General features: G+C 51.3%; 1 protein-coding gene across 1 annotated transcript in view; it reads right to left on the bottom strand.

Annotated features, from left to right (window-relative positions):
- B3GLCT (beta 3-glucosyltransferase) overlaps positions 1-12,314 on the bottom strand; it is a 107,088-nt gene extending 94,774 nt beyond the window's left edge. The window contains exon 1 of the mRNA XM_032610845.1: positions 11,941-12,314. Coding sequence (XP_032466736.1) covers positions 11,941-12,013 — 73 coding nt within the window. The 5' untranslated portion in view covers positions 12,014-12,314. The remainder of the gene's footprint in view (positions 1-11,940) is intronic.
- Between the last annotated feature and the right edge of the window lie 372 nt (positions 12,315-12,686).

Below are 12,686 nucleotides of genomic sequence, written 5' to 3'. Positions count from 1 at the left end.
GGCTCAGCGGCCATGGCTCACGGGCCCAGCCGCTCCGCGGCATGTGGGATCTTTCCGGACCGGGGCACGAACCCGTGTCCCCTGCATCGGCAGGCGGACTCTCTACCGCTGCGCCACCAGGGAAGCCCCAAAAATAGAATTATTAATAAACATCATACAGGGAGGTTGCAACACATCAACACCACTCAGCATCACAGAATTCCAGAAAACAGAACACTGTAGCAACTTGCGGGATATAAAACCTGAGGTCAATCTAATGCAGGACCTGATACTCAAATATCCATCTTCCCCAAACCCATCGATGCCTTATTCCAAACATGGACAGTCAAAGCTCTCTGGGTTAGAATTTCCTCTTTTATCAAGAAAAATAACCTTCCCAATTTAACAAGTTCAGTGACCCCTCAGCTAATAACCAGGGTTAGTCTTACCTCACTTTTTTGCCAAGCCAGGTAGCTATGTGAAAAAGAAGAGTATGTTAACACAAAAGCCCCTGCCCTTCAGAACACAGATTCTGTACTGAAGAAAAACTGTCTTTAGTTGGTGTTGGTTCTAAATATTACCAACACATAACCTTTCATAAATAAGCAACTAATATTAGTTGACACTGTTACTGTTTAAAGTAGAAATTACAGATAGGAAAGATGTTCCCCTGAAATCAAGTGAATTCCACAAATCCTCCCTGTCTCTATGGAATAAAGACACCATACTTTTATTCAGACAAGGCTGCACTGAGGGAAGGGTAAACTAGATTTTAGTTCTCTCCAAAAATATACCGGCCTAATGGTAAAATATCTTTCTAAAAAAAAAGGAAACAAAACACATTTCTCCCTATCACTCTGCTGTGAAATTAAGAACTCCTTTTTCCCACAATAGAAATAAATTATACAATATTTAAAGCAGTAACGTAAGAAATGCCGTTACTTTCAGGCAGAAGAGCAAATCATAATATGGCAAGATAATCCCCATTAGATGAATATTAAAAAAAAATACTAGCTGGTTTTATCTTTGCATTTCCATAATCTAAATAAAACAAAAGAAATCATCAAGGAACCAAATGCATTTTGAAGGCACTGAATACGCTACACCGTTAACAAATCCAAATTGAAAATAATGAATCATTTACAGAATTCCTACCAACAGAATGCCAGCTTTTGCAGTTCGTGGAAATGAAGGAGAAATGGTGCTGACAGAGGAGGAAAGTGAGAAAAATTAGCAAGTGAGGTAAGAAAAGACCTGTCACCTTCAACAAGGCTAACAAGAGCACAGAGTAGGTATCTCACAGAGCATGGCGGGGCCGGTGGTGGGGGGGGTGCTGAGGCTCCGTGTTTGCTGTCTGGCTTCATAATTTCCAGGTTCAGTGGGGGAAAAAATTATTCCTGAAAGCTTGGCCTTAATGCACAGTTGGAGAAATACTCGAAGGTAAATCGTGCTCTTCTATGCCAAACTGATGTTTAAAAGTCATTTTCCCTTTTCTATTTTCAACATGAATTCCTGTGAGTCGCTCCAGGGAACTATATTTAAAGTGCAAATCAGGGCAGGCAACAGAAATAAGACCTTTCTTAGGATAACTTTAAATGATTCAAGCCAGCTAATGTGCCTTAGCACACCTATCCCGAGAGATAAATCAAACTGTACAGCTAACCTGGGCCTAAGATTTATAGGCCAGCCTAGCCCTCAAGTGCGAGAGGGAGAGGAATTAATTGCAATGACTTAAGCAACACTAACCTACGGTCTTCTGTTCCTGGGAGGGAAGAAGGGAGGGAGCAGGACCAGCCCAGGCAGGAAGGCGACTGCGCCTCCTAACTCCCGTTTCCTTCCTGTGCCGGACTTATCCTCCCACGCTCTCCCGGTAACATTTATCAGAGAAACCAAATTAAACACCAAAAACCGAAAGCAGTAAGACGTTAAATGACCCCCTCGGAGGAGAGCTGCCGGGATGAAGTGAGACGAGGCGGAAAGCGTCCAGCGAGGGCTCAGTATAGACTAAAGGCTCAGGAGGTGCTGGCGGTGGCCCTGCTGGAAGAGGAAACAAACGATCGACCGCGGTGGGGCCGGGTGGTCGTGGGTCCTCCACACAAGCCGGGAGGGAGGGATCTGAGCCAGGCCGGACAGGTCGGAGCCCACCACACCCCTGGGAGCCCGCGGCTGGAGCCTCCCCTGGCTCAGGGCTCCCCCTGGTCCGTTCTTTGCTGCGACCTACTTCACTGAACAGGTTTCAGCGGCACAGCCTTGCCCCCGGCGACTCGGGCTCCCTAGGGCTTCCAGGTTTAATCGCAGCTCCTCTGAAGGGGCCTGAAGCTCCAGGATGCAAGGTCTGCAGCCAATTTACTTTGCTCCAACTACCTGCTTTGAAGATAATCCCTGGCAGCAGAGGGAACAGAAACAAACGCGCTTGGTCCAGGAACTGGGGCAGGACCTGCTTTCCTCATCGTCCTCCTGACAAATCCACTGTCTCCAGGGTTGTGGACATGTCGGGGGGAGGAGGGGGCACCCAACCACAGGATGGAGGGCCCATCACTACGCAGGGCCGAGGACAGAGGGCAGAACGCTGCTGGCGGCTCATGATCCAGTGGTGCAGCCCATGTAGCGGGCCCAGAACGGGGCCTGGCACACGCTGAGGCTCTGGGTGTTAGCAGCTACTGTCACTATCATTATTCATCTATGCTATTGTTTGTTCAACAGAAAATCAAAGAGTGGCTGCATGTGTCACAGCCACGTGTCATGCCAGCAGCCGGGCGAAGATGAATGAGCAGCTCCCCAAGGAGCTGATGGTCTCACGTGACAGACGAGTCCCTCCACCAACGACCAACTGCAGATGGGCACCCTCTGATGGCAGCTGTTCTAATGGCACCGCCAAGGGAGCCCCTGAAGAGGGAGGGCAAAGCACCAAGCAGGGCAGCAAGCTCAACGCGGGGCTTGAGCAAGTAAACTCCAGACAGCAGAGACTTCCAGTACAGAGGAGGAGGCCTGGAAACAGGCTCCTGCACACCAAGCACATTAAACAGCCCAGTGTGCCCAGACCATGGACAGCCGGGGGGAGGGGAGCGACCCGGGCGTGGACAGCTTGGGGGGAGGGTGTGACTGGGGCCAGAGGTGAGGCTGGGGATGACAGGGCCAGCGGGAAAGGGGTTAGCGCTAGGGAGTCTGGTTTTGTTCTGAGTGCCATTAAAAGCTTTGAGAGGCTTTTAAGGAGGGGAGTGCCATGTGGAAATGTGTGCCCTAGACAAGTTTCCAGAGGCAGCGTGTGGGGTGGGCTGTGGAGGGACAAAGAAAGACACACACGCATGCCAGCTGGGAGGGTAACGGAGCCAGGCAATGAGAGGTCAGGGACTGAATTAAGACGAGGCAGCACCTGGGCAGAGCGGCGTGGGGAGCGAGAGTGGAGCTGGAGATACCGAAGAGGCAGAATTTCCAGGCCTTGAGACGGACCCTACAGGTGGACGAGGGCAGGGAAGGAGCGGGCAGAGAGACGAGTGTAGGTGATTCGGGTTTCAGATCCGAGGGGCGGGTAGACTGGGGTGCCCGTCACACGCTGGAGTATAACGAGCGGTGAGCGGATTGTGGGAAAACTCAGTCTGGTTCCCAGTCTCCCGAGGTGCTGCCGGGCATTCAAGTGGACACACCGCATGGCAGCCTGGTCCCCAGGGGGCCGCTCGGCGCAGAGGCGTGAGGGGAGCCTCCGCGCTCAGTGTGTCCACGAGCCAGGGAACTGAGGGTGCAAGGCTGGACGGGGAAGGCAGGGGCGGGGGAGCCCCGACATCTCAGGGGCAGAACTGCAAAGGAGACAAAAAGGCACGGCCAGGCAGAGAGGAGGAGGCAGGCGTGTGAGGCGTTTTCAAGGTGTCCTTTGAAGGAGCCCTCTCGTGAGAGCTCCACAGAACGAGGGAAGGCGCCGCATCGCAGGGGCCCCGCGTGACCCCGAGGACGAGGGCAGCACCCTGCTCACACCTGGAGTCTAACTCCCACACCACATGCCATCCAACCCACCGCTGAGCAGCTCGGCAACGAGGCCTCTGGGAGCTTCTGCCCCCCTCCCTGTACAGGGGGAATTTAAACCGGGGAGGTCTAAGGCAATGCTTGCACACGTCCCGGGCCACGGCTGGCCTACGGGGAGAGCTGGAGCTGAGCCGTTTGCTCAGGTGCCAGGTACCAACAGCAAACTCTCAGGGATCTGCCGCTCTGGGGACAACGCCAGCACAATTCTGCCACCACAGCAGGTGGAGAGGTGGATGGCACTTCGTGTCGGGAACCCCTCTGCGGTGTTCCAGGGGTTCACTTACAAAGGATGCAGCCAGTTGGGAGAAGTAACGAGAGGCGTGGCAGGGAGCACACAGCCCCGACACTCAGCCCACGGCTGCCCGCGCTTGCACTCGCTCCGTCTGAAACACGTCCCCCATTTCCTCATAGAAGTCAGTGGGAAAGTGGAGCTTGGAATACAGATTTTTCCTCACTTGGAAACGACGTTTGCCAGGACCAATATATTCTATGTGCCAGAGGGTAAGCATATGCACAGGGAGGACAGTAAATGGGAGGGAAAAAAAGAAAAAGGAAATAACCGTATATTTTAGGAAGGAAAAGATCTTTGGCTTCTTTGATTCGTATCTCATTTAAACAGATGATATGAAAACCCATATGCCGCTCAGGATCTGAAAACAAGAAAATTCTGACTCAAACAGAGTTTGGAGAGAGATTCATAAAGCACGTTCCATAGGCGGAGTCATGGGTGAGGGGCAGAAGAATCCTGATCACACAGCCCATTCCAGAACACACACAAGGGCTCCGGGAGAGCAAATATACAAACACAAGGAAGTCGGCACTCCGTGCAGTTCCTCTACACTGCTAGAGTATCCTCAGCAGTTAACTGTCAGGCTCATTTACGCCTGACTTCTGGTATCTTAATTTTGTAACATAAAAAGTCAGTCCCAAAAAGCACGCCCGCTGGTGCCACTGAATCCGCGGCACCCGCAGCCTGAGATGTTCTAGCGCCTCTGGGAACTCACCTGTCTATTATCCAAAAATCTCTGCTCCAACAACGTACTGCTCCTGTTTTTGAGACTCATGCTCCACGCACTACAGTCCCTCCAGCAGCATCTATAAATCTGCCAAATGAGGCCGGAACCAGAGGAAGACTTCTTAGTTCGAGTTCTGGGGTTTCTAGTTCCCTTTCCAAAGAGACAGAACACCTGACTGCCGAATATCAGGCCTCAGTTCCACACTTGGCTTTCTCCATAACAGCTCCTGACTTCAGCTTAAAGACAAAGCAACCAGCAATCACCTTTACATTCTACAGACTTGCAGGAAAATCACCCAGTAACAGTCCCAGTTTACACCTGGGCCAGGGGGGCCTGAGAAGGGTTCTGCACCTGCCAGCACACACAACTCACCTGGCCCCTTATTAAAGATGCAGATCCATGGGGCCTCATTTTGGCTCTCTTGAATCCAAAAATTCTCGGGCTGGGACCCAGAAATCTGCATTTTAACAAAGGGGACCTTAACAAAGGGGACTCTTTAAGACCCTGAGGTGTTCCCGTATGTGCTGGAGTCTGACAGGCACTGGGATGGACAGGGAAAGTGGCACTCAAGGGGACGGAACAAGGCTTTTCTCCCAACAGGCTTTGGCCATTTATCTTCCTTTACTTCCTTCATTCCATAAATGAAATGCAAAAAAAAAAAAAAAAAAAAAAAAGGTAGAAATGCAAGCTCCTGCATATCCACCCTCGAGGATCCAGAGAAGATAAATGCAGCGTGATGTGCAAAGGGCCCTGAGCTTCTTATGGGAAGCAATGATGTAAACCAAAACATATCACCTTTTCAGATCATAAAATATTCCTTTATGAGTGGAAGCAAGTCATATCCCTCAGAGAGACCAGCACTGCTATACTTGAGATGCATTCAAATCTTATTTGATGGTACTTTAACTCATTTGTTTTGTCTAAACCTACAGCTTTACATCATATCAGCTTTACAGATAGACTGTTTGCTTCTCCAACTTCTTCCAAATCTTCAGTACACATACATTTTGAGTAAACGTTTAAATTTATGTTGTCAATCAGTGCTCTCTTCTTTAAAAAAGAAAAATAACAGGGCTTCCCTGGTGGCGCAGTGGTTGACAGTCCGCCTGCCGATGCAGGGGACACGGGTTCGTGCCCCGGTCCGGGAAGATCCCACGTGCCGCGGAGCGGCTGGGCCCGTGAGCCATGGCCACTGGGACTGTGCGTCCAGAGCCTGTGCTCCGCAACGGGAGAGGCCATAACAGTAAGAGGCCTGTGTACCGCAAAAAAAAAAAAGAAAGAAAGAAAAATAACAAACAACTCAAATTTCCCCCAAATCTCTCCTGAGCTGACCTCTCCTCTGAGTTCCAGACCCGCAGCACTAACTACCCACCAGACGTGGTACCTAAGCATCTCACATGCACCCCCAAACTCAACTTGACCAAATGCAACTCATCATCCTCAGCTCCCCTTAAAACTAAAAGTAAATTTTAGAAAACCATCTGGGTACTTAATGCCACAGAACTGTACACTTAAAAATGGTTCAAATGATTCATTTTATGTTGTATATATTTAACTACAATAAAAAAATTTCTTCTTTGGATTAAATCTGGTCCCTCTCCATCAGTGCCTGTATCAGTAAACAGAGGCACTCTGCACCTACAGCTCAGAGCAAGAACCTATGACATCCCTGACCCTCCTCTCAGCCCACTGGACCAGTCAACCACCACGCCTCAGACTCTTAATCAGCTCTCACGTGGCCTCCTCACTGGTCCCTCACGTCCACACGGGCCCCTCCCATCCCTGTTCTAACGAGCATGAGCTTCTTAAACTCGAAGTCAAATCACTGTCACTCTACTAAGACAACCGCGCAGTACCCACTCCCACTCTAAGGACAAAGCCCAGAATTCCTCCCCTAGCCTTCACAGCCCTGCATAAGCAGCCCCGACTGACCACCCAGCCCCTCCCCTCTCCAGTCCTGTCTTTCTCCACCAGCTTCCTCCAGCACAGCTCTGCCCCTGTGGGCGTGCTCCTCCTCCTTCCTCACTCCCTCCAGGTACCTGATCTCTGCTTCCCCTTTGTGTCTGAGCTCTGATGCCCTTCCCTGAGAAACTCCAGAGTTCCCTGGTGGCCTAGTGGTTACAAGTCCGGGCTTTCAATGTTGGGCCCTCTGGGTTCCATCCCTGGTCCGGGATCTCAGTTCCCACAAGCCGCACGATGTGGCAAAAAAAAAAAAAAAAAAAAAAAAAGAAAAGAAAACAGGCAACTCCAAGGTTTCTCAGCCCAGCACTGTTGATGATTTGACCGGATAATTGACTCTTTTGCGGTGGGAGCTGGCCACTCACCAGCTCTCCTGCCAAACCAGCCCCTGTGACAGCCATCTACAAGCGCTCCCTGGGGAGCAAGATGGCCCCTCCCCTCCCCCCCCCCCCCCCCCCCCCCCCCCCCCCCGTTGGGAACCACTGCTCCAGACTCCAGGTAAAAAGCCACAACCATCCCCGCAACACTTAGCACAGAGCCCTGGACACCGTCACCGCAGCACCGGGCAGGCTGCAATTCTACTCCTGGTGCAGTTCGTGTTCAAGGTCCCCTTCAAGACTGAGAGCTCTACGAGGGTAGGGACAGACTAAATGGGTCTCCTTCCTGCCCTGTCAACCCCAGGGCTTGACACATAGTAGACAGTACTCGACACTTTCGGAATAGATGAAGAAACTGTGAGTACAGCTCTTCCTTTTAATACTATTAAAGTTATTAACACGTTCTAGTAGTTCAAATCAGCACCTACGCTGAATCTGTTTTCTTTGGGGGGAGCTTAGTGATCAGACGGTTGAAATGTGACATTAAGAGAGACTCTCAACCAATAAGAGGTCTGATAAGCCCCTGATACCCACCACCATTTTTCCTTTATATTTGGAAAGATGGAATTAGCACTCCTGTATATTGTTCTTCAGCGAGAATCTGCTCAACGCCAAGATAGACTACCTGTAATGCTACAAGGAAGCAAAACGGGTAACATTTGCAAATTAGGCTTGCTTTATAATGTTTCTAATGAAAAGCAAAACACCTGGCCCTTAATGGTCCAAATGAGACCAGTAATTATGACCTGCTCAAGCACTGGGCGCACAGTGTTTTCCTCAGAAGAAGTTAACAAGAGGGTCTCGACATCTCCTCCCCTCCCCCACCCCCATGTGAAACAGCTACTCTTCCTCCCTCCCCTTCCACCACCCGCCCCCCCAGAGCCTGACTATTGGCCACAGGCCAACTCCCTTGGGTCAAGTCCATGAGCAAGACAGCCATGCCAGTTTGGGGGGCCTGGACTACCTGGACAACAGAGAATCCATCCAGACCGTTAAAATCTGTGCCAGTGATATCTGAGTACTGCTGAGGAAATAAATGGAGGGCTTAAAAATCCAAAATAAAAAAACACAAACCAGCCTGGAGCCAGGGGTGACTCTTGGGGTCCTAAAATGTCTGGCTTACTGCAATGAAAAGAATCAGAGCGAGACCTGGATCAGAATGAAAAATCATCCCTAATTTTGGCAGGTGCTAAGAAATATAATCCTGACTCAGAGTAGAAACAGGGATACGAAAGATAAACGTTAACATCTACTATTTGACCACTGGTTCAAATAAGCTTCTTCACAGATGTATCAATTAGAATTAGGTTTGGCTGCATGTAATAAACGCCCCCCCCCCACCAACAATTGAGGCTTAAACAAGGCAGATTTTTTCTTTAATGCAATACAAGTGTGGAAATAGGTAATGCTGGCCTAGCACAGTGCCCCACATCCACCTTGCGCCCAGGTGGTACCATCCTTTCTGCTCTACCATCCTTACTAGTAGGCTTCTGTCTTCAAGGTCACCTCGTGGTCACAAGATGGCCACTGTAGCTCCAGCCATTAGATTCACATAATAGGCCATGGGAAGGGGGAGGAAACAATGGCAGAGGACCTACATCTCAGCTGGGTCAGCCACCTTTAATAAGCTTTACCAAGAGACGCACCCGAAGAGCTCTACAGATAGCTCACTGGCTACCTCTGTTTGCAAGGGCCAATGAAAAATGTTGTCCACTAGACACACTGCCACCACCACCACCACTACCCCTCCTACACCCTTCCCCTTACCCCTGTATTATTAGTTTGCTAGGGCTGCCATAATAGAAACCATAGACTGGGGGACTTAAACAACAGAAATTTATTTCTCACAGTTCTAGAGGCTAGAAGTCCAAGATCAAGGTGCCAGCTGGGTTGGTTTCTGCTGAGACCTCTCTCCTTGGCTTTTAGATGGATGTCTTCTCACTGTGTCCTCATACTGCCTTTTTTCTCTGAGCCTGTCTGGCATCTCTTCCTCTTCTTATAAGGACACCAGTCCTATTGCATTAGGGCCCCACCCTTATGGCCTCTTTTAACCTTAATTACCTCCTTAAAGGCACCTCTCCAAATACAGTCATATTGGGGATCAAGGCTTCAACATAGGCATTTGAAGGACACAACTCAGTCCATAACAGTGCTAATTATCTAAGAGGTTTTTCATCCAGGAAAAGAAGGAACTAAGGGTTTTGGAGGGGCAGATAGCAGATTCTGCTACAATAGAATCAGTTAAAACTGTAAGAGATGGCAAAGTTCTAGTATTTTATCTAGTCTATGCCTCCTGTTTTATATGAGAAAACTGAGACTCAAGGCAACGAGAAGCCACAGTGGCTGACCTAGAGGCATGAATAAATCTTCTTAGTACTAGCTTTGGACTTCAGAACTGAAGTTGCAGTGTATTTTGTCTGTATAACCGTATGGGTGTAAGATAAACGTTCTATATTGACTTTTCTCTAAAAGCTCAAATGAATATACTACAATTTGTGGGAAAACTAAACTATATACAGTCAGCCCCCACCCTGCCCTTATCAGGGAATATTTAAGGTATCTTTACTCTGTCCGGATTGTTCACATGCCTTGGAACTCCTATCATGTTCTCTATTTCAGCAAGAGTCCAAGAACCCTGATTCCAAGATATAAAAAGACTAAGTACCACAGCTTTTTATTTCTTGGTGCCCCTCCACTACATCAAAGCAGAGCTCAATAAAAGGAACTCAAGATTTACTTCAGACCTGGAAGAATAGTTTCCTCTCTGTACCAACCCATGAAAGCTAGTTCACAAAGCCAAATGTCTCCCGGGGAACTCTTAACAGGTTTTATGTTTTACTTATTGTGCTTATCCGACAACTTCACAAGGCTAACAGACATCTCTAAAAACATGTGGACATTTTAGTTCATTCTTTACGTCCTTTAATGTGTTACCAAGTGTGGACAGTGCAGATATTCCCTTACGTGCAGTGAAAAATAGATACACATAGCAACACAAGAGTGTACTTCAGCCTGTATAGTGAATATATATTATATACGTATATTATATCCCCAGTACATCTTACGAAGTGCAGGGCTATTAATAGAATGCCAATTTCAGTTACCACCCACCCCATTTGGTGAGTTGCAAAACGTCTAGGCAGCAGGCCAACCGATGCAGCCAGGAGTCCCCTAGACCCGGTCCCACCCCTCCAACCTTCCCTTCTCCCAGGGCTGCCGGCCCCCCTCCCAAGCAATGCAACTCTTTTCTTCCACTAAAGCAGATCCCCGCCAAGTTCCGTTGCTCCCCACCGTCAGTTATAGCCTTCTCTGCCCAAGGTGCACAAACATTTTTAATTACATTGTTACTTAGTCACGCACCTGAACAATTACCAATTAATCTCACTCGATTTTCCCACACTTACGGAGCTCCTATAGACATGCCAGGGGTACACAGATTAAAGTCCTTATTCGGAGAATTTAAGTCCAAATCAAAACGTCTGTCCGGTGGGCTACCAAAACAGCACTGTACAATGACGCTATGTCTTTTTCTAAATCGCACCAGTCTGCCATTTCTAAAAATCTGAAATTACTGCCTCTTAACAGGCTGGAAACACAAAAGTCTGTGATAAAAGAGACAACAACCCTAAGAACACTGAAAAGGAATAATTTTTCCTCCAAGCTTGAACACATCTCATCGTGAAAGTCAATTGCAATGATTTTTTAAAAAAACTTTCATCACATTATTTTATGATAAAGGGGGGGAGCACGCTCTTGTGAGGAGCATGGAAGAAAAAACGGAAGGGGCATTACAGCAGCAGCAGACAAGCACCGTTTGCAGAAGTGTTCTCTAATTTTCCCCCATGAAGACGCAAGATTCGGGAAGGCTTCCCCACGGCCTCCCCAGAGGCACGACCGATACACGGAGGCCCAGCCGGACACCCGGCCCTCCCTTCCTGGTCAAGGAATCCGTAGAAGGGGCTGGTGCCCGGTGGGCACCCCAGCCGAGGGGGCCAGGGCAGGTCCGCGAGACCGCTCAGGAAGCCCCGGGGGCACCGCCGGTCGCCCTCGCGGGCCGGGCGGGCGGGGCGGAGCGGAGCGCGCGGGGACCTGGGCCACGGAGCTCGCCCGCCTCCAGCCTCTGCCGCAAGCGCCGGGCGCGCTGGGGGCCGGGGGGGCCGGTGGGGCCGGTGGGGCGCGGGCGGAAGGCAAGGGGGCGGACCCGCGGCCGCCGCTTCCCTCCATCCAAAGTTTCTCGCAGTTGCGTTCACTCCGCGCTTCCTGTGGGGGTGGGCGCCGCGCCCTCGTGGGCCGGCCGGCCGCCGGCTCGCAGCGGAAGGAAGCGGGAAGACGCGAGTCGGGCCGTGGCGGCGGCGGGACCCCGCGAGCCGAAAGGGGCCGGGAAGGAGCGCCCTTGGGTCCCAAGGTCTGGGGGGGCCGAGTCCGGCCGGGGCGCCGCGAGAGGGCGCTGCCGTGGGCGCGGCGGGGCGCGGGCGCCCGCGGGGCAGGGCTGGGCCGCCCGGCGTCTCACTCGGCGCGGACGCGGGGCGTGGGCGGCTGCTCCCGGAGAGCCCGCGCCTCTCCCGTGCGCGCCCGGGCCGCCCGCTACTTACCCAGGGAGCAGGTGAGCAGCGAGAGCAGTGCCGGGAGCGTCAGACGGCGGCCGCGGCGGGCAGGCGGCCGCATCCCGGCGGCTGGGCTGCGCGCCCTGTCCGGACGCGGGGACGCGAGACGCGCGGAGAACGGAGCTGCGCCGCCGCTGCCGCCGCCGCCCCTGCCGCCGCGGCTGACCCTCCTCCGCCGGCTCCCCTCTTCCCTCCCCCAGCTCCGCGCCGGCTCCGGACGCGCCCTCTGGCGGCCAGTATCGGGAGCGCCCGCCTGACTCGCGGCCGGGGTGCGGGTCGAGGTGGCCGCTCCTCTGCGGGGCCAGCGCCCTCCTTCCAGGCATCTGACCTTTGCTCCCTGCGGTCTCCACCCCTCCTTTTCCTTCCTCTCCCTCACCTAGGCCCCATCCTTTGCCTTCGTGCGCTCCCACCTTATTCCATCACCTCTCTTTCCGTGGTCGCCAGTAAGTCTCTAGTGCCCCTTCTTATCCCCAGAGTGAAGCGGTTGTGGGGGGGTGGCGGGGGGAGGGAATGGGCGGCAGAGGAGGGGAAGGAGAATCACTTTTCTTCCCTGCTAATGTACCATCTGCTATATTAAAAAAATCAATAATTCTACTCAACATCGTTGGCACCAATGTTCTACTTTGATGAAGGTGCTTTTAATCAGCTCAACTAATTTACTAAATATTCTTTTTTTAATGGAATTTGGCCAATAGCTTAGGCCTGGAATTTGGCTTTTAACAGAAATTTGTGTA

Source organism: Phocoena sinus, chromosome 18 (genome assembly GCF_008692025.1).
Source record: "Phocoena sinus isolate mPhoSin1 chromosome 18, mPhoSin1.pri, whole genome shotgun sequence".
NCBI lineage: Eukaryota > Metazoa > Chordata > Mammalia > Artiodactyla > Phocoenidae > Phocoena > Phocoena sinus.
The sequence above is the reverse complement of the archived record's forward strand: the minus strand, read 5'-3'. Positions and strand labels throughout refer to the sequence as shown.